The sequence below is a fragment of the Scardinius erythrophthalmus genome, assembly GCF_964197995.2.
Source record: "Scardinius erythrophthalmus genome assembly, chromosome: 3".
Taxonomy (NCBI): domain Eukaryota; kingdom Metazoa; phylum Chordata; class Actinopteri; order Cypriniformes; family Leuciscidae; genus Scardinius; species Scardinius erythrophthalmus.
This window is the reverse complement of record NC_138223.1, coordinates 38,162,299-38,190,288: the sequence shown is the minus strand read 5'-3', so window position 1 is coordinate 38,190,288 and position 27,990 is coordinate 38,162,299. Positions and strand designations below refer to the sequence as shown.

The following is a 27,990-nucleotide window of genomic DNA, read 5'->3' as shown; positions in this document are numbered from 1 at the left end:
CAGGGGGCGAGCACTTTTCCCTAAACCGTTAATGTCTCCTCCCACCTCATTAATATTCATGAGCAAAGTTGCCTGCGTGCCGTTACGCTGTGACGACATGGAAGAACTGCGGGTCCCGATTGCTGCAGCCGCTTGTCATTGTGACGAAGATTGGCACTAAGGTAAGCTGTCACTCAAAATCTTCTTTTCCGACTCCCTATCAATCAGGCGATCTGGGCCACACACTAAAAATGCACTCGGCACATAAGATCGAGCTTCCGCGGGAGGCGCGCGGTCAGGATGGTTTGAGCCTGAAATCAGATGTTTGGACGGCGGTTTCGGGGGAGAATTTCTGGCTCGAGACACAGTCAAGGCCCAGCTCTTTTTTTATGATCTTTTGTAGAAGTGCGAATGGCGGCTGTACTGGTGGGGAGGGATAGCCCGATGTCCCTTAGATTGATTGATAGGCGATTATGGGCAGGCTTTTTATTATATTTAAAGAGACAGCGACGATAATTTTATAAGTCAGCGAAAACTCAAGAAGGCTGATGTTTTTCGTTATGACGTAAGGTTGCGTACTTTAATTGTATATTGATTGCGCCAGCGGTTCTTATGGACGAATAGAGAGCGCTTCGAATAAAACACTAGATATAAACCTATAACTTAAAGGCAATGGGTTTGAACCTGAACAGAGGCTCAGTACAAACATGGCGCCTACAGTAATATAGAGAATGAGATACAGTCATCTGTGGCTGAAGAAAAAGACGAAGATATATAAGACCACATTACGAGAAATTAATCGCTCCGAACGTTATGAGAGAATCGATGATGTTTTAAAATGTAACGATATTCTCAGTTCAGCTCAAAGAGAATCACACATTGAAGTCTTATCGCAGTGCAGATACGTTTAACGATGTTACTATTTATATCTCGAATTTGTATTCGTCCGATCGCAAAGACCACTGCAGATGTTTATCCAATTCAGCATACGTTTGTTTTTAACCACATGAATGTTATAATATAAATAAAACAATACTTTACGTTTTGTCACTTATATGCAGCGCATAAAGTTTTTTATTCATAGCGCATGCAGCTAACATATATATATATATATATATACACACACACACACACACACAAGGTGCAAAATTTGTTGAAATTAAGACAATTGTTTTAAAACGCTTTTTACTATAATCATTTAAACATTTGAGAACAAAATACTAATTGTTCAGTTAGTTAAGGCTGATAGTAAAACTATTGTTATTTGTCTGAAGTGTGCATGTTGGTAGGCCGTTTATAACGGCCATCAGTAAAACACTAAATGGCCCTAATGCAATAAATTAAATGTAAATAAATGAAATCAAAAGTTTTATCAAATGAATACAATTATATGTTATACACCTACAGATAAGATCATATTCGATGCTTATAGTTGCATATTACTCATTTTCCACTATATAGTAAAGAGTGGCAGGTTTTAATGCTGTTTGGTAGCTCTTCCACATACATGTTTCTCTTTGTTGTGGCAGTTTAGTGGTGCTGAAGATCAGCTTTATAGAATGCCCAAGCATTGTCCACGGCAACAGTAACTATGATGACATCCCCATCGGTGTCCATGGAGGATTACCAAGAGGCTGAACAGGTTTGTGTTGCCAAAGAGCTAATATTAAACAGCCAATGGAACACTGTTTTTGTTTTGTGTGAATGTGTTTAATTGACCTTTTAAAAGGAATAGTTCACCCAAAAATGAAAATTATCCCAACATTTACTCACCCTGAAGCCATCGTAGATGTGTATGACTTTCTTCTTTCAGCCGAACACAATCAGATTTACCGGTATATTAAATAATATCCTGGCTTTTACCAGCTCTGTAATGGCATTGAAAAGTGCTTGATTTTTTGAAGCTCCAAAAAGCGCATCCATCCATCATAAAAGTAATCCATACTTTTTTGGATTACTTTTATGGATTACAACTGGATATCTCCAGTTGTCACTGGTGTCGTTTGAACCTTTCTGGATCCGCCATCAAATTGATAAATTTAATTATATCAAGTGCTGTGAGAGAAAAGGATATAAATCTCCACCTCCAACATCCTCACACGCAACATAGCCTACTAGCCGAGACTCCTTCTTTATGTGTACAGATGTGACGTAATGGTGCAAAGACATGCTCGAATTTCCCGCGGAAATCCACCAGTACCACTGGAATTAAAAACATTATTACAAGCTGTTATACCGTTTTGAATCGAGCTACGGCAAGCAGATAGTTTTGAACACTGGCTGGTTATGTACTTGCTCAAAAATTTATTTTGGATAATTTTTAACCCAAAAAAGCTACAGACTGCAGCTTTAATAAAACTCTTATTGTATTCGGCTGAAAGAGGAAAGTCATATACACCTAGAATGGCTTGAGGGTGAGTCAATTATGGGATAATTTGAATTTTTGGGTGAACTATTCCTTTAAATAAAGTGATCTTTATATTGCAATTTAAAAAAAGCAATAAGCGTTTTGTAAACATGCAAGTCTAACGTCTCACACTCTGAGATTGATGTCTTGTGAATTCCTGGAAGTCTGACCTCTGCGGTATCGGATGGAGAGATAGAGAGACTCGAGACTAACCCGAGATTTTCCAGCAGTCGTTAAATATTTTTAACATCTCCCCCTTTTCAATCAACACTATTGTTGCTCTCCATCACATGCACTCAATCATGTGGGCCTGTCCAACTATGATGTACAAAGAAAAAAAACTGTACAGATGAGAAAAGAAACCAACACTGTGTATAATATATTATCATTTTAATATATCAAGTCAAGTCAAGTCATCTTCATTTACGTAGCGCTTTTAACAATGTAGATTTTCAAAGCAGCTTTACAGAGACAAACGTATAATTTATGGTAACAGAGATTGTTTTGCTTTATAGTATATGAATGGATGGATATATATATATATATATATATATATATATATATATATATATATATATATATATATATATGAATGGATTATTGCATTATAATTATCCAAGATATCTGGATCAGTGTTATTTTAGTATCATTGAGATTCTATTATAGTTTTTATTAATATTTTCCAAATTAATATTTTTCAATTTAGTTTTAGTGATTTAGTTGTCTTTGTAATTTTAAATAGTTTATATATACAGTATATATGTGTGTGTGTGTGTGTATATATATATATATATATATATATATATATATATATATATATATATAATATGTTAGTTATTTTAGTACATCAAGAGAAATGTTGCCTTTACAAATAGTTCAATAAAATACTTTCTTTTATATTTTACTTTATTTCAGTTAACTTTTATTTCAAGTAACAGAAATGTTTATGCTTTTAGTTACCTATAATAACCCTTATTTGGATATCTTGCATGTTAAGTCAAACAGTCACTCAAGGTAGTTTTCTATGTCCTCTCTTTTTCTGCTGAACAGCCTGAAACTAATGTGAAAAACCATTACGTTAAATCTGTGAAACCTTTCTAAATCTGACAGACAAAGATAGAGTGGTCTAAGATTTGAGAGAGAAGCGCCTTTGTTAAAAACGAGTTTTTCTTACGTGATTTGAAACCCCATGTCGACCCTCAGGGTCTCGTCGGCTCTGGGGTCTGCTCTGTGACAGAGAGACTGTGTTTCTCAGAGAAGCCTGAGCCCACACACGGACGTTACCGCCCGCAGACATGCCAGCTGACATTGCTAACTTCCACATACCTCACACATTTATTCTCTACCCAAACCCCCCCTCCTCCTCTGTCCCATGCAGATGCAAGTGGGAGAACAGGCGGCGGGACAAGTGGAGGAGAGGTTGGAGGAAGAAGAGGAGGAGGAGGAGAGAGAGGAAGAGGAGAGCAGCTCAGCACCGCCTGAGCCACAATCTCCTATGGAGGTCTACAAGACGGCCATTTACAGGTAACTTCCTGTTTTTCTTGTGGCTTGTTTTTTTTAAATTGCTCTTGGATATGTATTTGGGTTTAAAAGAGCGATGTGTTTGTTGACTGTCAGACACCCCTTGTTCCCTCTGTTGGCACTGCTCTTTGAGAAATGCGAGCAATCCACTCAGAGCTCGGAGTGCGTGACCTCTGCCAGTTTCGATGTGGATATCGAGAACTTTGTGCGAAACCAAGAGAAAGAAGGCAAGGCGTTCTTCAGTGAGGACCCTGATTTGGACAATCTGGTAAGATGCACCTTGGCATTAAACTGTAGTTCTGATCAATTATTTAAGCAGGTTTTTAAAATATTTACACTACCGTTCTAAAGTTCAGGGTCAGTAAGATGGGTTTGAAAGAAGTCTCTGATGCTCACCAAGGCTGCTTTTTTTTTAATCACAAATACAAGTAAAATCAGTAATATTGTGTATCAGTATTGTTTCAATATAATATAACTTTTTTATTTATATACATTATAAAATCTGAATTTTCAGCATCATTACTCCAGTCTTTAGTGTCACATGGTCCTTCAGAAATCATTCTAATATACATTTCATATTATTATCAGTTGAACCCAGTTGTGCTGGGTTGTGAAAACCATTATCACCCCCCCCCCCCCCCAACCCCAGGATTCTTTGATGAATGGAAAATTCAAAAGGACAGCATGTATATGAAATTTACTGTCACTTTTGATAAATTGAATGCATCCTTGCTGAATAAAAGTATTAATTTCTTAAATGAAACATACTGACCCACAACTTTTCAATGGTAGTGTATATTTAGGGATGCATGGTATATCAGTTATTGGGCAATATTAACAATTTTATTTATTTATTGATAGCAGTTGGTATTGGATATATAAGCATGCATGTTTATTTCCACTATTTCTACACATTGATTACTTTTTCCGTCAACTAACACTCACTTTAAGTTAATATTTCAAAACATTGTGAATTTAATAACACTTAAATCTCAAAATGTATTTCCATTTTTCATTCTGTACATTATAATGATGTGAAGTCTAAATTAACTTGTAGCATTTAAAAGGACAGCTTTAGTTTTTAGGGCTTTTTTATTTTGACAAAATGGAATAAAATTTTAATTTCTACTATAACATTAAAATAATTCAATTACTGGCCTCTTGAAAACATTATTATAAATATTTGTGCTAAGTGAATCATTTTCACACACTCATCAGAGTCCATTGGGGGATCTACATAATTGGTGAAGAAATGAAAATAGTCATTATCTGAACGCTTGTTAAATGTACTGTATGTTTTCACTGGGCTCAGATGGTGAAGGCCATCCAGGTGTTACGGATTCACCTGCTGGAGCTGGAGAAGGTAAATGACCTGTGTAAAGATTTCTGCAGCCGCTACATCGCCTGCCTCAAGACCAAGATGAACAGTGAGACTCTGCTCAGCGGAGAGCCAGGAAGTCCCTACTCTCCAACGCAGACTCAGGTACATTCAGAAACACTGTGGAAATCTGCCTCCATCTTCGCTCAGAAAATAACCGCTGTGCACATGTTCTCCTCGCAGCCGCTGAGCTCGTTCACTGGAGCCATGAGTTCACAAGGTATTGTAGTACCAGCGTCGGCTTTACAACAGGGCAACGTTACTGTCACAACTGTAAACCCCACACAGGTTGTAACAGGTTTGTTGATTGTTTTACTCTGCCGTGTTTCTTTCTCAGTCTGAATTCTTCCTAGGTCTCACATTTGCAGTGTCAAAAGTTTTACGCACTGAATATCCCATTACATATGGAAGTAAAACAGGTTGCAAACAGCGTTTATGTTCACTTCAATGATGAATACAGTGCAACTAATAGCTTAAACGTAATGGATAAGCTCTCTTGTACTGGGGTAGAGGAAGTAATCTAGTGTGATTGCAAAACTGAATTTTCAGCAGCCACAGCGGCGCTGGTTCCGGAAGTATTTTTTCCATTCATTTCTCCCATAGGGTTTTTTTTTTTTTTTTTTTTTTCATTAAAGCATTATAAGCCATGAACAAAGCCAATCAGCTACGAGGTGAATCATTACATTAAAAACTTTGAAACAAAAACGTTTTTGAAAATCAGACAAAAATACAAAGGCTTTAGTGAGGGAAAGAACTACAATCCCATAAAGGATTGCAAACAGCATAATCAAATTAAAAAAGAATGGAGATACATAAAACTATGCATTTAAAAATGTTGATTATATATATAAAATATTTATGTAGTTTATTGTAATATATATATATATATATATATATATATATATATATATATATACATATTTACAAGTACTTCAGTATTTGAGAGGCATTCGTCATTCGTAGTGCTTCATGGTAGAGGACGGAGCTAAAGAGCTTTTTGCTTGTTTCAACTCTGATTAGTGGAATTTTCTGTACAGCATATGGGTAATGTAGCTTTTCACCACAAATTTCACTGTTAAACACGATAAAAAAAAAATTCCCTATGAAGAAAATGAATGGGGTTTTTTTACTGCCGGAACCAGACTGTTGCAATCTATTACCCCAGTCTTCAGTGTCACATGAACCTTCAGAAATCATTCTAATATGCTGATTTTCTGCTCAACAGACATTTCTTATTTTTAACAATGTTGAAAACAGTTGTGCTGCTAAATATTTTTGTGGAAATCGTGATACCTTTTTTCAGGATTATTTGATGAATAATTGTTTTGTAATAGCCTAAATGGACTTTTTACTACCACTTTTGATCAATTTAATATGTCCTTGCTGAATAAAAGAATTGATTTATTTCAGCAAAAAAACTATTTGGGAACTTTATTTTATAGTGCACTATGCACAGTGTAGTTACTATAGTAATTACTATAAATTATGCATAATTACATGCAACTAACCCTAAACCATGCCCTAATCTAACCCTATAATAAGTACATGTAGTTAATTATTATTACTCGGTACTTAAATGTATAATTACACTGTAACACGGAAACCTTAAAATAAAGTGCAACCGACTATTCTTACTGAGCCTAAACCTTTCAATGCTAATGTATATTAAACACTTTGTATCTTTGTAAATAATTTAATTGCTTAAACATTTTTTTTCTGTTTTCTTTTGTGGTATATTGACTCTGTGAGCATGTGTTTGTTCTGTCCAGGTGGTACAGTATATCAGCCCGTTACAGTTGTTACTCCACAGGGACAGGTGGTCACACAGACTCTGTCACCTGGAACAATACGCATCCAGAACTCACAGGTGAGAGATCGTCACCAAACACACTCATGTCACGCAGTTTATTCCAGTATTAAAAGTTTCTTTGATTGGCTCAAGATGTGCTGATCCAATTACCTAACAGCACAGCTTCATAATCTATTACATTATGGATGGCATTAGCACACATGCACACACTCTTGACAGCTGAGTTGGTTTGCCCACAGCTTCAGTTGCAGCTGAACCAGGATCTGAGCTTTTTCAGTCAGGAGGACAGCTCGTCTAAGGCCAAGAGAGGCATCCTGCCCAAACACGCCACCAACGTCATGCGTTCTTGGCTCTTCCAGCACATCGGTGTAAGTCAGATTCTTCTGTCCTTCACAGTTTTATAGTGTTGGGCCAGTCTAATTGCCTATTCACAGAAAGAGTGATCGATCAAATCCTCTTATTTTTTTAAAACCCTGCAGTATCAAGACAATTATTCACAATCTGACCAAACAGTAAAATCAAGTGCCTGACCATAAACCTTTGAACGCTAGTGTGTATTAAACACTATTAGAGCTGAATGATTAATCGTTAAAAGGCAGCGATCCTGATTAAAACACCGATGCACACATATTCCTAAATGACAGCGATTCGTCTTTGTCTATTAAACCTTTGACAAGTATGTTCACAGCGGAACATTCAAATATGTCTTGGTACTGCCGCTGACCCAGAGAGAGCAGTTGCATAATTGCATAAGTATAAAACCTCTTCACAAACAGTCTTTTTAACCACAGAGTATAATTATTTCTCTATTACAGTCCTGGGATAGTAGTTTATAGTTCAGATATAAACACTGATGCCTAAGACAGCAATCAAAATAGAGTAAATCGCCTTTAGAAAGTAACTTGACACTTTAAAAAGGTGGTATAATGCCCTTTTCACAAGATGTAAAATAAGTCTCTGATGTCCCCAGAGTGTGTATGTGAAGTTTTAGCTCCAAATACCCCACAGATATTTTTATATACCATGTTAAAATAGTCACTTTTTGAGGGTGAGCAAAAACACACCATTTTTGTGTATGTCTCTTTAAATGCAAATGAGCTGCTGCTCCCAGTACAGTGGGCGGAGCTTCAACAGCTTGTGTCCTTTTACCTCACACAGACATGCACTGAAAATTTCAAAAACTTTTAGCCTTTTTTGTTCAAACCAGAGTCAGAAAGATGGAGAGAATCAAGAAGTGACAACATGTAGAATGCAACAGGACATTTCTGAATGGTTAGTTGAGGAATTTATGTAGCTATTATGTGTAGTTATCTTTGAATGATTAGCATATTCTGTCTTGATAATCTATAAATCGTGTTCCAGGGGTGGGTTTATGTAAATTTTAGGGTTCATGATGTCACTAACCCGGGAGGAATGTCGTGTAGTCCCTACCAGCCGTTTGTTGTAGTCCTTTAAAAAGCAATTTCTTTAAAAGCAAATATCTCCCTTTGCTTTGAACTTTGAGCGTTGTAACTTTGCAGATGTTGTTTATGCTCAAACAGCAATATTACACACTAACTAGAGTTTGAAAAGTGAAATCATATTCAACAACCCCTTTAATAAAGATTGCATCAATTACATTGTTACACCAGTAGGTGGCGACAAGTGACTGTTAAGAATATGTTTTACATTGAATAATTCTTTCAAGAGATTCGCTCAAACACAGATTCATCTAGTAATGAAACAAGTGAAGTCTTTATGAGCGAGTCATTGAATCCTTCATTCAAACCATTTTAAATAATTAATTCAAATTAATTGAATCATTTTTAAATAGACTGTTTTGCTTAGTTGTCTATTCAGAATTGTGAGAGAATCTATATTCTAAACAAGAAAATCGTGATTCTCAATTTAACCAGACTCGTGCAGCACTAAACACTATAAAAATGACCTATTTTTTATGTAAAAACTTTTGTTCTTTATGAATAATTTAATTATTTAAATTTCATAATATTTTTATTTAATCTGTAAATATAGCTGAAAACAAATTTTAATTGTTGTGCTGTTCACTGAATCTGCTTGTATATTATGAAAACTTCACATTATCAGACCACAGAGCTTCTCAAGCTGAGAAAAAACATTCTGACTGCTTGAAGGTGATTTTGTTTGTAAGAACTGCAGTGAGCTTTTTTTAAATGTATAGATGAATTAAGTGAGCCGGTAGGTGTGGATGACTGGCTCGTGAAGCAGACACACACGTACATTCACACTCTCACAAATGTCAGCTGCTCATATGACTGAGCTTCTGGAGACGCTGCACTGATCACTGAAGAGCCTGGCGGGCAGCTTTTCTGTCAGGCTTCTGTTTAGATGGGCGGCCCACAGAGAGACATTGTTCAGATGAAATGGAGAAAGAGAAAGTTAACATTTAAAGAGTGTAAAAATACAGACACTATCCAATAGAGAGAAGGTGCAAGACCATTTTATTTATGTTCCTCCCAGCACCCATATCCTACAGAAGATGAGAAGAAACAGATTGCCCTGCAGACCAACCTCACACTGCTGCAGGTTAACAACTGGTGAGTTATCACACTGTTTACATATGTAGGGTTAGGTTAGTCATCTGGATCTCCTCTGATTGGCTCAATGTCTCCAGGTTTATTAACGCTCGACGACGGATCCTTCAGCCTATGCTGGACGCCAGCTCCTCAGACACACCCAAGAGCAAAAAGAAGACGCCCCAGACACGACCCCTACAACGCTTCTGGCCCAACTCCCTCGCCTCCTCTGTTACCCAGCAACAGGTCACCATGGAAGACGGTACAACGTTTTAGACATCATAGATTAAAACTGCACAGAGTATTACTTTGTTTGAGGGCGCAGGGGTACATTTTAAGTTGTAAGAGGGGTGATTTCTTTTGCACACCTCACACCGTTAAAGCGTTAATTCGTTAAAAAATAGAAATGCTGTCATCATTTACTCACCCTAATGTTCCAAACCCAAGACTTTCATTCATCTTCAGAACACAAATAAAGATATATTAATGTAATCTGAGAGATTTCTGTCCCTCCATTGACAGTCTACGCAACTACCACTTTGATGCTTTAAAAAGTTCTTAAAGAGATCGTAAAACTAATCCATATGGACGCCAGTTGTGGTAAATGGAAGATCAAGCATGTTCGCTTTGTGTGAGAACCAATGAGGTTCATTCTCATGTTATGCAGCACGTTTCAAATTCCGCAAGAACCAATGAGGTTCATTTTCGTGTTACGCAGCACTTTGAGCTTCAACAGGAACCAATGAGGTTCATTCTCATGTTACGCAGCACTTTGAGCTTCAACAGGAACCACTGAGGTTCATTCTCATGTTATGCAGCACTTTGAGCTTCAGCGAGAACCAATGAGGTTCATTCTCGTGTTACGCAGCACGTTTGAGCTTCAGCAAGAACCAATGAGGTTCATTCTCGTGTTACGCTGCACGTTTGATCTTCAGCGAGAACCAATGAGGTTCATTCTCGTGTGTTACGCAGCACGTTTGATCTTCAGCGAGAACCAATGAGGTTCATTCTCATGTTACGCAGCACGTTTGATCTTCAGCGAGAACCAATGAGGTTCATTCTCATGTTACGCAGCACTTTGAGCTTCAGCGAGAACCACTGAGGTTCATTCTCATGTTATGCAGCACGTTTGATCTTCAGCGAGAACCAATGAGGTTCATTCTCATGTTACGCAGCACTTTGAGCTTCAGCAAGAACCAATGAGGTTCATTCTCATGTTACGCAGCACTTTGAGCTTCAGCAAGAACCAATGAGGTTCATTCTCGTGTTACGCAGCACGTTTGATCTTCAGCGAGAACCAATGAGGTTCATTCTCGTGTGTTACGCAGCACGTTTGATCTTCAGCGAGAACCAATGAGGTTCATTCTCGTGTGTTACGCAGCACGTTTGAGCTTCAGCGAGAACCAATGAGGTTCATTCTCATGTTACGCAGCACGTTTGATCTTCAGCGAGAACCAATGAGGTTCATTCTCGTGTGTTACGCTGCACGTTTGATCTTCAGCGAGAACCAATGAGGTTCATTCTCGTGTGTTACGCAGCACGTTTGATCTTCAGCGAGAACCAATGAGGTTCATTCTCATGTTACGCAGCACGTTTGATCTTCAGCGAGAACCAATGAGGTTCATTCTCATGTTACGCAGCACTTTGAGCTTCAGCAAGAACCAATGAGGTTCATTCTCGTGTGTTATGCAGCACGTTTGAGCTTCAGCAAGAACCAATGAGGTTCATTCTCGTTAGGGCTGGGTACCGAGTTCGATACTTTTTAGGTACCGACCGAATTTCCTCGATACTATCGAATACATACATACAAATACATATGAAATGCACAACAACACGCCTAAAGTCGCTCACGCACATATGCGCGGAACTCTCTGCGCACATACTCATATGAGACGCGCGTGTGCACACAAACTGTTCACGCACATTCTCATATGAGACGCGAGCACACTCACACAAACTCGCGCACATACTCAATGAGAAGCGAGCACACACACTCACAATACCCTAAAGATGTGGAAAAGTCGATCAAAAGTGTGGCTACATTTCTCCAGGCTCGATGCCAACAGCGCGCGATGCAGTATTTGCGGTAAAATAATTGCTGCAAAGACCGGTACCACGACAGATATGATGAAGCCCTTGACAGTGCACGGAGTAAACATAAGAGAAGAAGGTTGCTCCGTCTTTGACTGGTAAATGAAGAGATACCTTGTTGATAACTCTGACAGTGCTTATATTGCAATTTACTGAATGTACAATGCCGTTCAAAAATGTGTTGGTCAGAATTTTTTTCAGTAAGGATGCATTAAATTGATCAAAAATGACGTTAAAACATGTGTAATGTTACAAAAGATTTCTGTTTCAAATAAATGCTGTTCTTTTGAAAATGTTATTCATCAAAGAATCATGAAAAAATGTATCATAGTTTCCAAAAACTGTTTTCATATTTCTGAAGGATCATGTGACACTGAAGTAATGATTTTGAAAATTCAGCTTTGACAACACAGGAAAAAATTACATTTTGAAATATATTCAAATAAGATTTTAAATTGTAATACTATTCCACAATATTACAAGTTTTACTGTATTTTTGATCAAACAAATTCAGCTTTGGTGAGCATAAGCTCTTTATAAAAAAATATTTTGTTCCTTATGTACATGTATATGTCCTTTGTGCTTTTTTAGCGCAATTTTCCACCGGACAAAATTGCGATTGTTAACTCATGATTTCTGTTCTGTCTGTGCGCACCAATCTTGCACTTCTATCTACTCCTCAAACAGACCACCTAGAGACTTCGGGTTTTCGGCATTATGTTAAGGAAGGTCTAATCTCGGGAACGCACAAAAAAAATCCAGGAAAAGATTTTTTTTTTGTGCACTGACTAAAGGAGCATGAGTCAAACTGAAAAAATAAAACCAAGTTTTTCTGAGGTAATATGTTATGTAATCTTGTTAAAAATGGATTTCATAAAATTGGTATCGAAAAAAGTATCGTTCAGGAACCGGTATCGAAATCAAGGTATCGGAATCGGTATTGGTATCGAAATTTTTTGAACGATACCCAGCCCTAATTCTTGTGTTACGCAGCACGTTTGAGCTTCAGCAAGAACCAATGAGGTTTGTTTGTGAATATACGGTATATATTTGAATTATATGGTTGTCATTCTCAGGTACCACAGTTACAGTCGGTGTGGGTGAGGACGGACTACAGACGCTGTCATCAGATGGAGCTACGCTGGCCATGCAGCAGGTCATGATGGGAGGTCACAGTGAGGATGATGATGATGAAGACGACGAAGAGGACGAGGACAATGATCCTTCTCACTCCGACATGACCAGGCTGGGCCTGGAGACCAGCGACTCGCTGTAGTAGGACTGAAACATACACACGCACACACTCTCACAGTAACGTATATAGTATATAGAGAGAGATGTTTAAGGAGCATTAGAGCACTAAGAGACATTCACACAAACACCTCGGCTGCCGTGTTGAAGGTCACAGCACACATCCTCAAGCTGTCAAACAGCTTGTTTGGAGTACAGAGAAAAGGGCTTAAAGCCACACACACCGAAACAACCCACACACACACAAACACACGCAGGTAAAAAGCCAAGACAAAAGCACAAGTCTCTCTCACGGCGGAACACACAAATCATTATTGACACAGTAAGCCGAGTGCACTTTTTGTATGATAGTGTAAATTTAAAGAAAGTGTCTAAAGCACATTTTGAAAGAGCTAAAAAGAAGGAAATAAAAAAAAGTGATGCTGGATGATTCGGTTTTACTTATCCTCATGGTCTCAGATACTGTGACAATGAGATTTCGTCTCTTGCATGCCTGTGTTTGCTTTAATCAGGCACCAGGAAAAAGAAGGAACTATTTTTATAGTACACTGTCACAATTGATCGGTGCCAATTTGTTTGTTTTTTTCCATTTGTTTGTTTTGCTCTGGTTTGCTATGTTTTGTAAGGAGTATTTATGTATGAAAAAGACAAAAAAAAAACACTTTTAACGTGCAGGAGGTTTGTGGGAACTACTTAGTACAAAGTACAAAGAATGGATTATACTGTACGCTGAAGGCATAAACTCTGAAGCCTTACATTTTTACATTTCTAATGCCGCAATGTGAGACGGTCTCTGATGTCACTTCCTGTGCAATCGACATGGATACCGTGTCCAAAAATGATATTTTGCAAGGTCGTGATTATTGTTTGCGACATTCAATGCCTGTAATTGTTGTATGAGAAGGAAATGTTATTTCTTTTTAATGATTATATTAACCGAAGTTGAACTGAGAAGGACGTCAACAAGACTTTGTATTTATGTATATTTTTCAGCAAAGGGACGCATCCTTGATGTTAAACCCCTTCAGCTTAAACATTTATGACTGATTTCTTTTTTTTATTCCACGCTAACATGGACAGTTTTCACAGGAAAACATGTTTTTCACCGTAACAAAGTGGATAAAACAAATGTTTTCAATATTAAGGATTGATTGCATGTGTTTTCATTTATTATTGTAAAGAAACATACAATATTATTTTTTAGAAACATACCGTATGCTCACAAATAGAAAACAAATCTATCAGTGTAAACTCCATGAGATTGGTACAGTTGAGCTTTTAGTTAAACCTTGATGGTATATTTCAATACAATAGAAGCTGATATAAAATTTGGATTATGGACATGTTTGTCCCAGGTTCTTCTTTTTACAGCTGTCACTTAATTGAGCTCATATATCCTGTTTTATAGTTATTTCGCGTATTCAGTATGTGCTTTAGGCTGTCAGTACTGAGCGGCTTTTCATTTCCAGCATTAGTCTTGTGATGCCATCAGTCAGATGACTAACCCAGAAGCAGAAAGTCAACTTCGTTAGCTTAGCATGAGGAGGTTTAAACGCTGAACTTTTTCTCTTTTCTCTCTCTCTCACACACACACAGATTTGCCTTTCAGACTCTTCATTTTTGTAATAAAGAACACTGTACCTGAAGGACACTGTTGCGTGTGAGTTGATTTGTTTGTGCATCCTGTAGTATGACATCAGAGGTCATGAGCCACATTCATGTCAGGGCCGAGAGAGTATTTTTAGTGTAACCTTCACTGAGTCTGCAGCGCAAACAAATAAATCATTTGGCTTGGGGTGAAATTGTAATGTAGTTCACAGAAAGTTGTTTATTTATTGTTGTTGTTATTATTTTTGGTCCATTTCTAATCGGATTTGTTAGTCTGGTTTAGCATTTACTCATTTTGCAACACTTTTGTACATTTTAAATAGTGGAAGGGAAGAATGTAGAGATTTGAAAGAGCAGAATAGAGACTTGGGGTACGTTTACACAACAACAATGTACTTTCCTTAAAGTCTTTCCTTTGCATTTTTTGCGTACAGACGACAATGTTGTCAAAATGATCCCAGTTCATACGGATCCGCATGAAAATGTCTTTAAAACGCTGTATTATTCATGCCAGGCCAGTAGTTGGCGATGTCACTTTGTAAAGATACACTATGCTTCTGTAGACTAAACACGTAATACGTGTCAATGTCAAATGTCATGTCAAAACTTACACTTTGAAACCCATTTTCAAAAGTTAGCATTTTCAGGCTTTCAAAACGCCATTGACGTGTAAATGAACGGCCAAAACGCAAAGGATTTACATTTTTAGTTGAAAACAGTGTCGTGTAAACGGCCCCTTAAGAACATAATTTTAATACAGTAAATGTCTTAATAACATTAATCATTTTAATGAGAGTAGTAAATGCATTGCATGTTAAGTGTGTACATTTGGCCTTACATACAAAAATATATGCACTAAAACGTTTTAACATGCTTGGATAAATAAATGATAAAATAAATGATAAATATATTTGGACCCAAATAAACAAACAAAAAAGTACAATAAATAGCATTTTACAAATAAACTGTTTAAACTATTCATTAAAAATTTGTATTTTACTGTATTTTTGTTCTGGTCAGTAGAATTAAACCAACATGGCTTATGAAGGGGGAATTTCGAGTTATATATATACACACGTTTCTCCTTCATAAGCCATGCTGGATATGGTAATGTCAGATGTTAGTTATGGAAATATGTAAGTCAGCAGAAGCTCATCCACCATGAGGTGCTCAACGACGCTGATCCTCTTCTTTCTGTTAAAAAATAAATTAAATTAAATTAAAACTATTATTTGCATTTCTTAAATACTAGTGTCCCCGTAAATATGAGACTTTAATAAAAACTTTAATATCAAACTTTAATGTAAAACTTTAATATCAAATGACTTGAGCATGAAATTAAACCCCAATGAATGGCTAGAGATAAAATCATATGCCAAACAAATGGAGTGAATGGTGTCTGTATTGGGTCTGTGGCTCAATTAACTGCAGAAAGCTTGAGAAGGTGCAGAACAGTATAACACAATCGCCTCTAGATGACTCTAGTGGTCCAAAAACCATTTCAAAGGTCAAAAAGACCCTGAGGATCACTTACCAATGATCAACCAAGACAGCCAGGAAACAAAGTTAATGGAATATAAATCCGAGTGCTAATCATCCAATGAGAATAAAGTTCAGCTGCCATCTTCTAACTGAATGTCACTCGTACAGGCTCCGTCACTTACCCTGAGGCTTAGGTAACTATGACTGTCTAATTTACAGTTATTATTCACTTATTTTTCCACAGTTTAAACATTTGTGCAAGATCATACAAGTGTGCAAAAAGATTATATAATTAACATGATAAATAAATATTAATTCTTGCTTTTTGAAAATATAAAAAAGTCAGAAAAGTACTTCCAAGGTCAAAATAAAGAAGAAGAGGGTGATTAAATGTGAACATGGTGAGTTTCCCATCACAAACCTTTAAACAATTCAGTTGATTTACACATTTCACTCATGTTACATTTGTTTGGTTCTGTGTGACAGAAATTTCTAGAAGAAGAAAAAATCAAGGTAGGTCTATAATGTATTGAATATATTGTCTGATTAATGATGTTTCTTTTGAGATGCTGTTGACTTGAATGATTTTTTTCACTGGTGTTAAAAAAAGTCCAACAGTGGTTTAACCCCTTGTCTCTCAGCTTATCCAATACAAAAGTCCACTATAATCGTTGTTTTAATTACTTGTTATTACCTCAGTGTTCCTTGGGTCTTAACAGAGCTTGGGAAAAATTATAAGTATAACGATTCTGTTGCTTGGAATAATCTAGAAAATATATTAAATTTGTCCAAGCACCAGTTTTTAACATGGTTAAATAAGGGTAATTGAAATGAAATGAAATGAATGAAAAAATATATTTAAATTTTAACCAACAAATGTCAAGCTGCCCTTTATCATTAATAATAATGTCAAAATGTTAAATAAGTACTTTCAGTTTTTGTGAGTGACTGAATTCCAACTTTAAACATTTTGTAAATAATGAAGTGTAGGGTGTTTTTTGTTTTTGATTTTTAGAAAAAAAACTGTTTTTTACCTCCATCTGTTGCTGAATCCATGTGATAGCTTCAGCTATGCTGGTATAAACGCCTGGTTTGTTTTTTTGCCCACAGCTCTCAGCCCGGCTGGCTGTCCCCACCAATGTCCACCCGGACCCCTGACAGGCCAGCGGCCCTCCGCTATCGCCCTACAGACAGAAGACTAGGGATTAAACTAAGGTGCAAATACATTCAAGTGTACTTGTTTCAATAATGACTATTGTAGTTTATTATGATGACACAAAGATGCAATACCTGACATGTACCAGCACCACCCTCCAAGTATCCTGTGCATATGTTCCATGAGGTCAGACCCCGTCTGCGGCATTCTCTGCCGAACAGTAACGGGACCTGAGTGACCTGTAGGGACATACTGGTCTCTCCTGCACAACACACACACATGTGCATTCTGAACTCCAAAAATACAAAACGATATAGTCCTCAACATGTCTTCAAAAGCTGTGAAACTTGTTTACCACAAGCATTTGCAGAAGAGATAGGAGCTCACAAATAATTTTATGTTTTGTCATGTTTTTTTCTTTTTTCTTTTCTTCCCCTTAAAAATGTATTAACAGCTGATGGATCCACACTCACCACCATCCACTGTGGCTCCCCAGCCCGAGATTAAACACATCTGTCCATCCTTAAAGCTCTTGCCATAACTAGGCAGACAGATGGGGGCTACTTGGTCTGGGGCAAAAGAAAAAAAAGGGATACATTTCGTTAAAATCATGCTTTTAAAGCCATCTATTTTACAAATATTTCAGCCAGAGACAAAAAGCAAATTCTTACCGTTGAAAGACAAAGGTAGTTTAAGCCTTATTAGTGCTATGTTGTAGCTGAGTCCTCTTGGCCTGAAGTTAGCATGGTAGATGATTTTCTCCACAGAGAGAGCTCCTGCTACACTCAATGGCTGGTCTATCATCCCAGCATACACTGTCCATAACACTGGCTGAGCAAAACTTTGAAAAAAAAGAATCACGGATGTAAGTACTGGACCATCATAAACTAATCTGGATGATCCCAGAGCCAGTTTAAACTATGCTGGACCAGTATAAGATCAGCATAAACCAATTTGAACCAGCACAGAACCAGAATAAACCAGTCTGGATCAGCACAGAACCAGTATAAAACCAGTCAGGACTGGTACAAGACCAGGATAAATAGCCTGGAACAACATAAACCAGTCTGGACTAACAAAGAACCAGTATCGTGGACCAGCACCCAACCTGGATAAAACACCAGACCATCACAAACTAATCTAGACCAGCTCAGGATCAGCATAAATGAGTCTGAACCAGTATAAACCAATCTGAACTGGTACCAGACCAGGTTAAAACAGTCTAGACCAGGACCAGATCAGAATAAACCAGTCTGGACCAGCATCTGATTAGCATAAAACAGCCTGGACCAGGACCAGCCCATTCCAAACTAGTCTGGACCATCATAGAACCAGTATAAACCAGTCTGGACTAGCACCAGACCACGATAAAACAGCTTGGACCAGCACTAGACCATCACAAACCAGTCGGAACCAGAACTTATCCATCATAAACCAGTCTGGATCAGTTAAGAGCTGGTATAAACCAGTCTGTGCCAACACTAGACAACCACAAGATAGTATAAACAGCACAAAACCACTATAAGCCAGTCTAGATCAGCATCAGACCATCATAAACCAGTCTGGACCAGCACAGAACCAGTATGGACCAGCATCCGACTAGTATAAAACAGTCTGGACCAGTACACGACCATCAAAAACTAGTCTAGACCAGCACAGAACCAGTATAGAACAGTTTGGACCAGTACCAGACCATCGTAAACTAGTCTGGACCAGCACAGAACCAATATAGACCAGTCTGGACCAGTACCAAACCATCCTAAACTAGTCTGGACTAGCTCAGAACCAGTATAGACCAGTACCAGACCATCGTAAACTAGTCTGGACCAGCACAGAATCAATATAGACCAGTCTGGACCAGTACCAATCCATCATAAAACTAGTCTGGAACAGCACAGAACCAGTATAGACCAGTCTGGACCAGTACCAAACCATCATAAACTAGTCTGAACCAGGACAGAACTAGTATAGACCAGCCTGGACCAGTACCAGACCATCATAAACTAGTTTGGACCAGCACATTACCAGTATAGACAGTCTGGACCAGAACTAGACCATCATAAACTAGTCTGGACCAGCACAGAACCAGTATAGACCAGTCTGGACCAGCACAGAACCAGTATAGACCAGTCTGGACCAGCACAGAACCAGTATAGACCAGCACAGAACTAGTATAGACCAGTCTGGACCAGCACCAGATCATCAACAACCAGTCTAGACCAGCACAGAAGCAGTATAGAGCAGTCCGGACCAGCACAGAAGCAGTATAGACCAGTCTGGACCAGCACAGAAGCAGTATAGACCAGTCTGGACCAGCATAGAAGCAGTATAGACCAGTCTGGACCATCACAGAAGCAGTATAGACCAGTCTGGACCAGCACAGAAGCAGTATAGACCAGTCTGAAGCAGTATAGACCAGTCTGGACCAGCACAGAACCAGTATAGACCAGCACAGAACTAGTATAGACCAGTCTGGACCATCACAGAAGCAGTATAGACCAGTCTGGACCATCACAGAAGCAGTATAGACCAGTCTGGACCATCACAGAAGCAGTATAGACCAGTCTGGACCATCACAGAAGCAGTATAGACCAGTCTGGACCAGCACAGAAGCAGTATAGACCAGTCTGGACCAGCACAGAAGCAGTATAGACCAGTCTGGACCAGCACAGAAGCAGTATAGACCAGTCTGGACCAGCACAGAAGCAGTATAGACCAGTCTGGACCATCACAGAAGCAGTATAGACCAGTCTGGACCAGCACAGAAGCAGTATAGACCAGTCTGGACCATCACAGAAGCAGTATAGACCAGTCTGGACCATCACAGAAGCAGTATAAACCAGCTTGGAGCTGTTTCTGAATGATATACTCACCCATAGACACAGTGAGCAGCAGTAAGTATCCAGCGCTCACTGATGACTGATCCTCCACAGATATACTGGTTCTGGTAGTTTAGGCTGACCTGCCATGGGACCTGTCCAGGCCTCGATACGTTTCCTCCCGCAATACGACTGTGGACGGTTGGCCTGGTACCACACTCTACACAACAACACACAAACTAGATTTGTCAATTTTCTGGGGGAAATTGGTTTTCACTGTCACAACTCCAGGATGTTGCTGCAGCGTTAAAATGAGGTTGCTAAGTGGTTTTGAGTGTTTTTACTATGCATACGGTACAGCTGTAAAGAGTGTTCTAGTTTAATGCTAAGGCATTTCTAGAGTGTTCTGGGTGGTTTCCAACTGATTACTGACTATATAATATTTCCAAGATGAAGACAATCTTAACTTTTATGAGAGTATGATTAACTTAAACTGCGCAACAATACACTCATTGCTTATCTTTTTAAGATTATTATCAGCCACTCACCTATACATTTGACAGCTGTCACTATACCAGAACTGCAGAGAGTCTTTCTGGAATAATAGAAAATACACTTTTAGTGGCATCAATATTTATGTCTGACTGAACTACGCATATAGTTAACTGTTCATTTATCTTTTTATTCTAAAAAGCATATTGACTTGTCATGTCAAACTGTCACAACTCTCTCATTTTATTGCAGCATGGAGTCAAGATGTCTCATTTCTTTTTTCTGCTCAAAACCTCATCTCAGCTGCCAAGAATAAGGCCGACCAGACGTTCATACCTCTGAAGGTAAGATATCTCACAACCACAGTCCTGACTGCTTTATCAGATACCAAAAACACTCCTGAACATCAATATCTGCAGACACTTCAGTACTGAACGATCTGCCATGTAAAGCGTCAGTCACTGGACTGATCTTATTTGACAGTCTTTTGGCCTAAATGCTTCTTCCTCAGGCTTGAGTCTATTTGATTTAGACCTGAGAAAAAGAGTGACTGAAATGCTCATTTGTAAGCTAAAGAGCAACCGCTATTAATATCATAGTGAACACAGGGCTCCAAAATGTGGGCTTTAAATGATCATTTTTGCTTGTTTGAAAGGAAAGTCGGATAAAAAAAGAAAAGATTTGCATCATTCAACCTTACATTTGGACCACATTGGGTTAAAACATTGTGAAAAACATATTTTTTATGTTGCTTATGGTGTGCAAAAGCGAAGTGTATATTCGCATCGCGTTACAGTTTGTGCCGAATTTCGACCCCTGCCAAATTATTACTCCCCTAGTATTGGTAGATTTAGGATTAGTTGTGGGGGAGGAGTTAGGATTAGGGGTGGGATTAGGATTAGGCAACCAGGTACTGACTTCAACAAGGGGGCTAATAAATTGGCAGGGGGTCTTATTTGTGCGAGTAGATTACATACAAAGTCAATCTAAAGACATGAATAGACTCGAATTCGCGTCGGGCGGCGCAAATGACACGAATTGGGCGATGCTTTTGGCGCGAATTCACGTCTGTTCGTGTCTTTACATTGACTTTGTATGTGATCTACTCGCGCAAATAATTAAATTCGCGTTTGGTGTGAACACACGATTAGAATACTAAAACAAAACCAATCTGATGTAAGTCTCACAAAGCTAAAATAAAGGCTAGGCTACATCATAATATCACGTTCAATCATTTCGAATCAGACGAGACGAGGAAAAAAGGGGCTGCTTATACGACACAATTTTCTTCTTTTTTTTTAAACATACAACTTTTTATGTATTTCGGCCATTCATTTACCGACACCAGCGTTTTGGGGGCCTGAAAACCCAGACTTTTTCAAAGTGCACGTTTTTGAAAACGATAGAGTTATCGTCTCCCTGTAAACTACAAAAACGTTTAGTTTCTTTACAAAGTGACATCGCCAACAACTGGCCTGGCAGCATTTAATAAAGCGATAATACACACAGGTGTATAAAAGAAGGTTTACCTCACGTATGAAGAGTTGTGGATCTTGATGGTGTCTGGAAGGGCTGTTTGGTTCATATTGAGAGCCACTAGATTATTCTGAAATACTGCTTCAATAGAGGAGATGGGAATGGCAGCAGAGCTTACGTAACTACAATCAGAGAGAGAGCAGAACAAAAGAGAAATTACTAGTTATTACCAAGTTACTTTACAAAGAATCGATGGGATAATGCTTGAACACTAAAATGGCACAATTTGAAAAAGATTTGAATCCAGTGTAAATTGGCTGTATAATCAAAACAATTACATGGGAATAAAGTGCTCTCATATATTACAGCTGGAGCACTGAGTACATTCTCATTAAGTTTATAGTTATTAAATGCTAAAAGACACAAAACTACACTCTTAGAAGAAAAGGCTCGATATAGAACCTTCAAGGTTCTGTCAAGCTCTTCATATTTAGAACCTTTTAGTAGTTTCCATCTTTGAATTATTTTATGGATTTAGTTGTAATTAGTTTTGTTCAAATTATTGTATTATTTTAATTACATTTTATGAATTAAACAGATATATCTTTATACAGACATACTTTATCACTAGAAAAACATTTAATAACCTGTTAAACATGAAAGTATTATGTATAATTTAAGAATTTTTGGGGCATACAGTGCTCTTTAGGGTTCTATGTAGAACCTTTTATACCCAACACAGAAATATCTCTCTCTTTCCCTCTCAATTTCACACTTATTTACTTTCATTCATAAGCTATTACTTCTGAACAGATGAAATCATTTGACTTTAGCTGATGCTGATCGGTTCTCTTATTAAGGAGACGTGGCCCGAGGGACTGTAATTAATTGTTATTTCTGGCCAAAACAGCTACTAAATTCAAGTGCCAAGATGCATAATAAAGACAGTGATGCCAAACAAAAAGATCAGACCTCTAAAATTAAAATAAAGACTGGAGACTGTAGGTGTTAAATGTAACATCTTGACCTAGTTGAGGTGAAACAGCGTTTGCAATGATGTTCTTTTTCTTCTTTCATTTAATGGCAGACTGATTTTAATTGGATTAACTATGCAGGTAATGAGGCCACTGGGAACAGAGGCACATTATTATTCATAGACACCCACACAGTGCAAGAAAACACACACACACACACACACACACACGAGAAAAGTATCACAATAGTTCTGTTTAAAAGGGGGAAATCCCTGCTTTGCTCTGGAAAATGAATTTTCCCTAAATAGCAGACATGGGCGGTGATGATGGCTGTTAGTTAACAGAGATGTGTAAATGCCCAAGATGTATAAATGCCAATTGAAAATAAATTTCAATTTTAATGAAATATAAGGCCGACCAGACGTTCATACCTCTGAAGGTAAGATATCTCACAACCACAGTCCTGACTGCTTTATCAGATACCAAAAACACTCCTGAACATCAATATCTGCAGACACTTCAGTACTGAACGATCTGCCATGTAAAGCGTCAGTCACTGGACTGATCTTATTTGACAGTCTTTTGGCCTAAATGCTTCTTCCTCAGGCTTGAGTCTATTTGATTTAGACCTGAGAAAAAGAGTGACTGAAATGCTCATTTGTAAGCTAAAGAGCAACCGCTATTAATATCATAGTGAACACAGGGCTTCAAAATTTCGGCTTTAAATGATCATTTTTGCTTATTTGAAAGGAAAGTCGGATTCAAAAAAGAAAATATTTGCATCATTCAACCTTACATTGGGACCACATTGGGTTAAAACAACATTTGATTTTTGCTTAGAATACTAAAACAAAACAACCAATCTGATGTAAGTCTCACAAAGCTAAAATAAAGGCTACATCATAATATCACGTTCAATCATTTTGAATCAGACGAGGAAAAAAGGGGCTGTTTATACGACGCAATTTTTTATCCGACAATTTTTTTTTTTTTTTATCACAAAAAAGAGAGAGATATATAACCTATACATATATAACTAAGAATAACAGCTCTTGAAACTGAAATTTAAATGACTGGAATTTTAATTCAATTTAGTTTAATCTGAATTATTATTATTTTATTTTTTGCAAAATTTCAATTATTTTAATTATAATATTTTTTATAGTTGTTTTAGTTCAATTTAATCTATTGACACTATGTTAATCTATTGACAAGTTTTTGTAAAAAAAAAAAAAAAACAAAGTTTGAAACCAAGCAGCCTTGTAATTATAGCAGAAATACAAGAGAAATATATAAGTTTACATTGGGGGCCTTCAAATATTATCTTGAAGGCAATCCATCTGCCCCGACATACTTAAATTATAAAGATTTATTGTAATCCTGATTGTACCTGTTGTATCCCAGTTGTCTGCAGGCTAAGGAGCCCAGGTGAGAATCCCAGCCTTCAGAGCACACAGTCCTCCACGAGCCCCTGCTGAACACCTGCAGCACAGAGCTTCTGCCACTCACACGCACTGAGACCGAGGCAGAGAGAGAGAGAGATGCGGGTCAGTTAAGACATGCATGCTTCACATGCTGTCAGTGGTTAACATCTGGGGTCTGACTTGGAAGATCTGCTTATAGATCGGCTGATGACAAAACTGGCGTGGAAAGTTGTTTGATTATATATATGTTTTTTTTCTTTGGAATGACATGCATGATTCACAGTAACGTGTATTAAAACAATACATAGGGTGAATTTTTTGATTTTGTGCTTAATGTCAGGAAGAGACGGACGGGATCAGCCCACCACAGTTGAGTTCATCTTCTCCATCTTCACAGTCCTTGACTCCGTCACACACAGCTTTTCTGCTGATACACCGAACCGACGACCCGCAGTGGAACTTTCCTGAGCAACTCTCCAGACCCACTGGAGACAAAGAGAGTGCTTTCAAAATGCATGATGGTGACCGACACACACAAACACACACTCCTTTATAAGAGAACTTAAAACAACCATCTGTTAGCAGTGACCTACTGTCAAAGGTGGAGCTCATTAATCATTTACAGTTCCCGATGCTCAAGATGAGTTTCAGTAGTAAGGAAGACACTAGTAACTTACCTTTACACACACACACACACACACACACACACACACACACACACACACACACACACTGTGAGTACACATACATTTATTTTCATCATGGTGTGGACTTTTCTTTGACTTTTATTGTCTATATACTGTATACAATTTATAATATCTGCTTTTTTTATAAAGTGTAATTTATTCCTGTAAAGCTGAATTTTCATCATCATTATCAGTGTCACATGATCCTTCAGAAATCATTCTAATATGCTGATTTTCTACTCAGTGTTCACCTTTTATGATGAAAAATGTTGCTGTTTAATATCTAGATTACTCCAGTTATTGTAGTAACTGGAGTAATGATGCTGAAAATTCCACTTTGCACCAGAGGAATAAATTACATTTTAAAGCTACACTGTGTAGGATTTTCTCCCATCTAGTGGTGAAATTGTTTATGACTACCAACTCAATATAACTTTCTAGCCCCTCCCATTCCGAGGGCGTTTTAACTCCTACGGTGGCCGTATTATTTCAAATCTGCCGGCAGTCGCGAGTAATCTCCCCCTCACATTCGTCACGGTGCCACTGAGTGTAAAAGCGTGAAAGGCAAAGCTTGAATTTCCAGGTATGTCCCTCTTTGGCTAATGTATTTTCAAGATGGAGGCGCAACATGGCTGCCGCCATTCGAGCGACTCGCTCGTATGTATTCTAAATTGCAGATTATACACTTATGAGAATACTTGATTAGTTGATAGAAGTAATTACACATTAATGAGCACATATCATTTTGAAAGATCAAAGTGTTTTTTTGCTAAGAATCAACTTAAAAAATTACACAGTGTAGCTTTAAGGTATATGCAAAAGTCATTTCAAAGTATGACTGGTTTTTACTGTATTTTTGATCAAATAAATGCAGCCTTGGTGAGCATAAGAGACTTCTTTCAAAAACATCTTAAGTTAGGAAAAATGTTGTGCCCAAATTATTTAAAAAAACACACTCTCACCTCCCAAACCTATTCCTAGAGACAGAATCAAGACTATAAGCAAGACCAAGATGATAAGCAGAGCCAGCAATCTGCGAGACACATACGGCCAACACAAAGATTTCAAGTTTGACAGGTCCTTTCCTGAGAGAGAGAGAGAGAGAGAGAGAGAGAGAGAGATTGAATAATTGATTGAATAAATCAGTCTGCTGAAGGCCAGTGCTGCCAGTGGTGTAAGACTGATTAGATCACATTTTAACACCTCAAGTAACTGAGGTGGCCGTGTAAACCAGACACCGAAGCCATTCCAATTTACTTACACACTGTGACACCAAGAAAGCGAGAAGCCTGCTTACCATCCAGGAAGGGCTGGACCTTGATGACGGGCACACCTGGGCTGGGTGGGATCTGAATGTTGTGGACTTTGTTGTACACAGGCAGTGGAGCTGACGCCACAGTAGGCAACTCGACCGGGACGTGGGGGTCCTGCGAGCCCGGGTCGTAGAATTGAATCGAATGGCTGTTTTGACTGCTGAAGGAGCTCACGTTGAAAGTATTGGGGGTCTCCACAATGGGAAGGTCCTCTTCTGTGACGGAGACCAGCTCAAGAGCTCTAGATTCAGTGCCGTCCTCTATCAAATCCTGAGAAATTTGGTGAGAAGACTGACGAAAAAGAAACACTTTTAAAATGATATCAAGCGATACCAGTCACATTTTTTGGAATAATTATATTGTTGTTGGTTTATGTTTTTAAAGTGTTTTATGCTCACTAAACCTGCATTTATTTGATCAATAATACAGTAAAAAGAAAGAAATGTTATTACAATTATTACAAACTATTTTCTATTTTAATAAATTTAAAATGGAATTAATTCCTGTGATGGCAAAGATGAGTTTTCAGCATCATTACTCCAGTCTTCAGTGTCACATGATCCTTCAGAAATCAGTCTAATATGATGATTTGCTGCTCAGATATTAATAATGTTTCTTATTATTATTAATGTTTAAAATAGTTTTGCTTCTTAATATTTTTTAAGAAACCGTGATTGATTTTTTTTCAGGATTCATTGATGAATAGAACGTTTTTTGGAAATAGAAAACTTTATAAATTCAAATTTAACGAGTCTTGTTGAAATAAATGTATTTTGTCATTACTATGAAGTGTGAAATTACGGCAACATTTTTAATGGTAGTTTATGGTTTCACATAAATATTTGGCAGCAACATTGTTCATCATAAAAGGTGAACACTGCTTTGTTATTAAAAGGTGAAGTTTTAGTGGTAGTGTGCCATTGTTTCCACAAAAATATTAAGCAGCACCACTTTTTTAAATATTGATAATAATAAGAAATATTTTTTGAACATGAAATCAGCATATTAGACTGATTTCTGAAGGATCATGTGACACTGAAGACTGGAGTAATGATGCTGAAAATTCAGCTTTACATCACAGGCATTTTAAAATATATTCAAATTGAAAACTATTATTTTAATTTGTAATAATATTTCACAATATTACTGTTTTTACTCTACAATTTTTTTTTTTTTTAGAAAATAATTTCATTCATTCATTTCTCTAACAATACTTTTTTAAAATTCTACCATACCAAAAAAAGAAATGGTTGAAAGCTTTACACCAAGTACACTTTCACAATTAAGTTGTACACACAAGTGTATTCACGGTGTAATGACAAAAAAAGAGCATGATGGATGGAGTGACACCAGAGAGAGAGTATGTGGCGGCTGATAGACGCGCCTTGTCAACCTTGATATAATTTAAGTGTCTGAAACACAAGGACACCAGCAAACGCCGCTGGTCATGCTTCCTTACCCTCTCCTCTCGGCTTCCTCCCTCTGAACCCGGCCGCTCCGTCTCTCCTGTGCTCTGGGAATAAGAAGCCATGACTGTTCTCTCATCCTCTCATCTTGGATGAACGAGGCAAATGAGAGACGACAGTGAC

At 37.8% G+C, this 27,990-nt stretch overlaps 2 protein-coding genes across 6 annotated transcripts; one reads left to right on the top strand and one right to left on the bottom strand.

Annotated features, from left to right (window-relative positions):
- Window positions 1–25: 25 nt before the first annotated feature.
- pknox1.2 (pbx/knotted 1 homeobox 1.2) lies at window positions 26–14,617 on the top strand. 5 transcript variants are annotated; one of them, XM_081362256.1, is made up of 11 exons: window positions 34–161; window positions 1,509–1,621; window positions 3,765–3,910; window positions 4,004–4,175; window positions 5,220–5,390; window positions 5,469–5,583; window positions 7,055–7,152; window positions 7,335–7,463; window positions 9,574–9,650; window positions 9,728–9,891; window positions 12,797–14,617. In XM_081362256.1, exons 2-11 carry the CDS (start codon window positions 1,571–1,573, stop codon window positions 12,994–12,996), a joined length of 1,323 nt encoding a protein of 440 aa, XP_081218382.1. In that variant the 5' UTR covers window positions 34–161; window positions 1,509–1,570; the 3' UTR covers window positions 12,997–14,617. The 5 variants fall into 5 exon arrangements, with proteins under 5 accessions (XP_081218381.1, XP_081218382.1, XP_081218380.1 ...); XM_081362257.1 differs by having other exon boundaries at window positions 36–161; window positions 1,514–1,621; XM_081362255.1 differs by having other exon boundaries at window positions 26–161; window positions 1,514–1,621; window positions 5,220–5,583.
- On the bottom strand, window positions 13,091–27,932 carry tmprss3b (transmembrane serine protease 3b; the record flags this gene model as incomplete). The annotated part of the gene is made up of 13 exons (XM_081360713.1): window positions 13,091–13,153; window positions 17,096–17,245; window positions 17,352–17,479; window positions 17,691–17,786; window positions 17,889–18,058; window positions 20,091–20,256; window positions 20,585–20,631; window positions 22,058–22,186; window positions 24,369–24,492; window positions 24,768–24,887; window positions 26,051–26,173; window positions 26,386–26,671; window positions 27,861–27,932. The coding sequence occupies 13 exons, from the start codon at window positions 27,930–27,932 to the stop codon at window positions 13,091–13,093; spliced, it is 1,674 nt and encodes a 557-aa protein (XP_081216839.1).
- Window positions 27,933–27,990: the final 58 nt, after the last annotated feature.

Coding starts and splice junctions, on each gene's coding strand:
- pknox1.2 (XM_081362255.1), top strand. CDS start 1,571: ATGATGACATCCCCATCGGTGTCCATGGAGGATTACCAAGAGGCTGAA. Junction 9,651..9,727: donor CTGCTGCAGGTTAACAACTG/GTGAGTTATCAC, acceptor CAATGTCTCCAG/GTTTATTAACGCTCGACGAC. Junction 9,892..12,796: donor ACAGGTCACCATGGAAGACG/GTACAACGTTTT, acceptor TGTCATTCTCAG/GTACCACAGTTACAGTCGGT.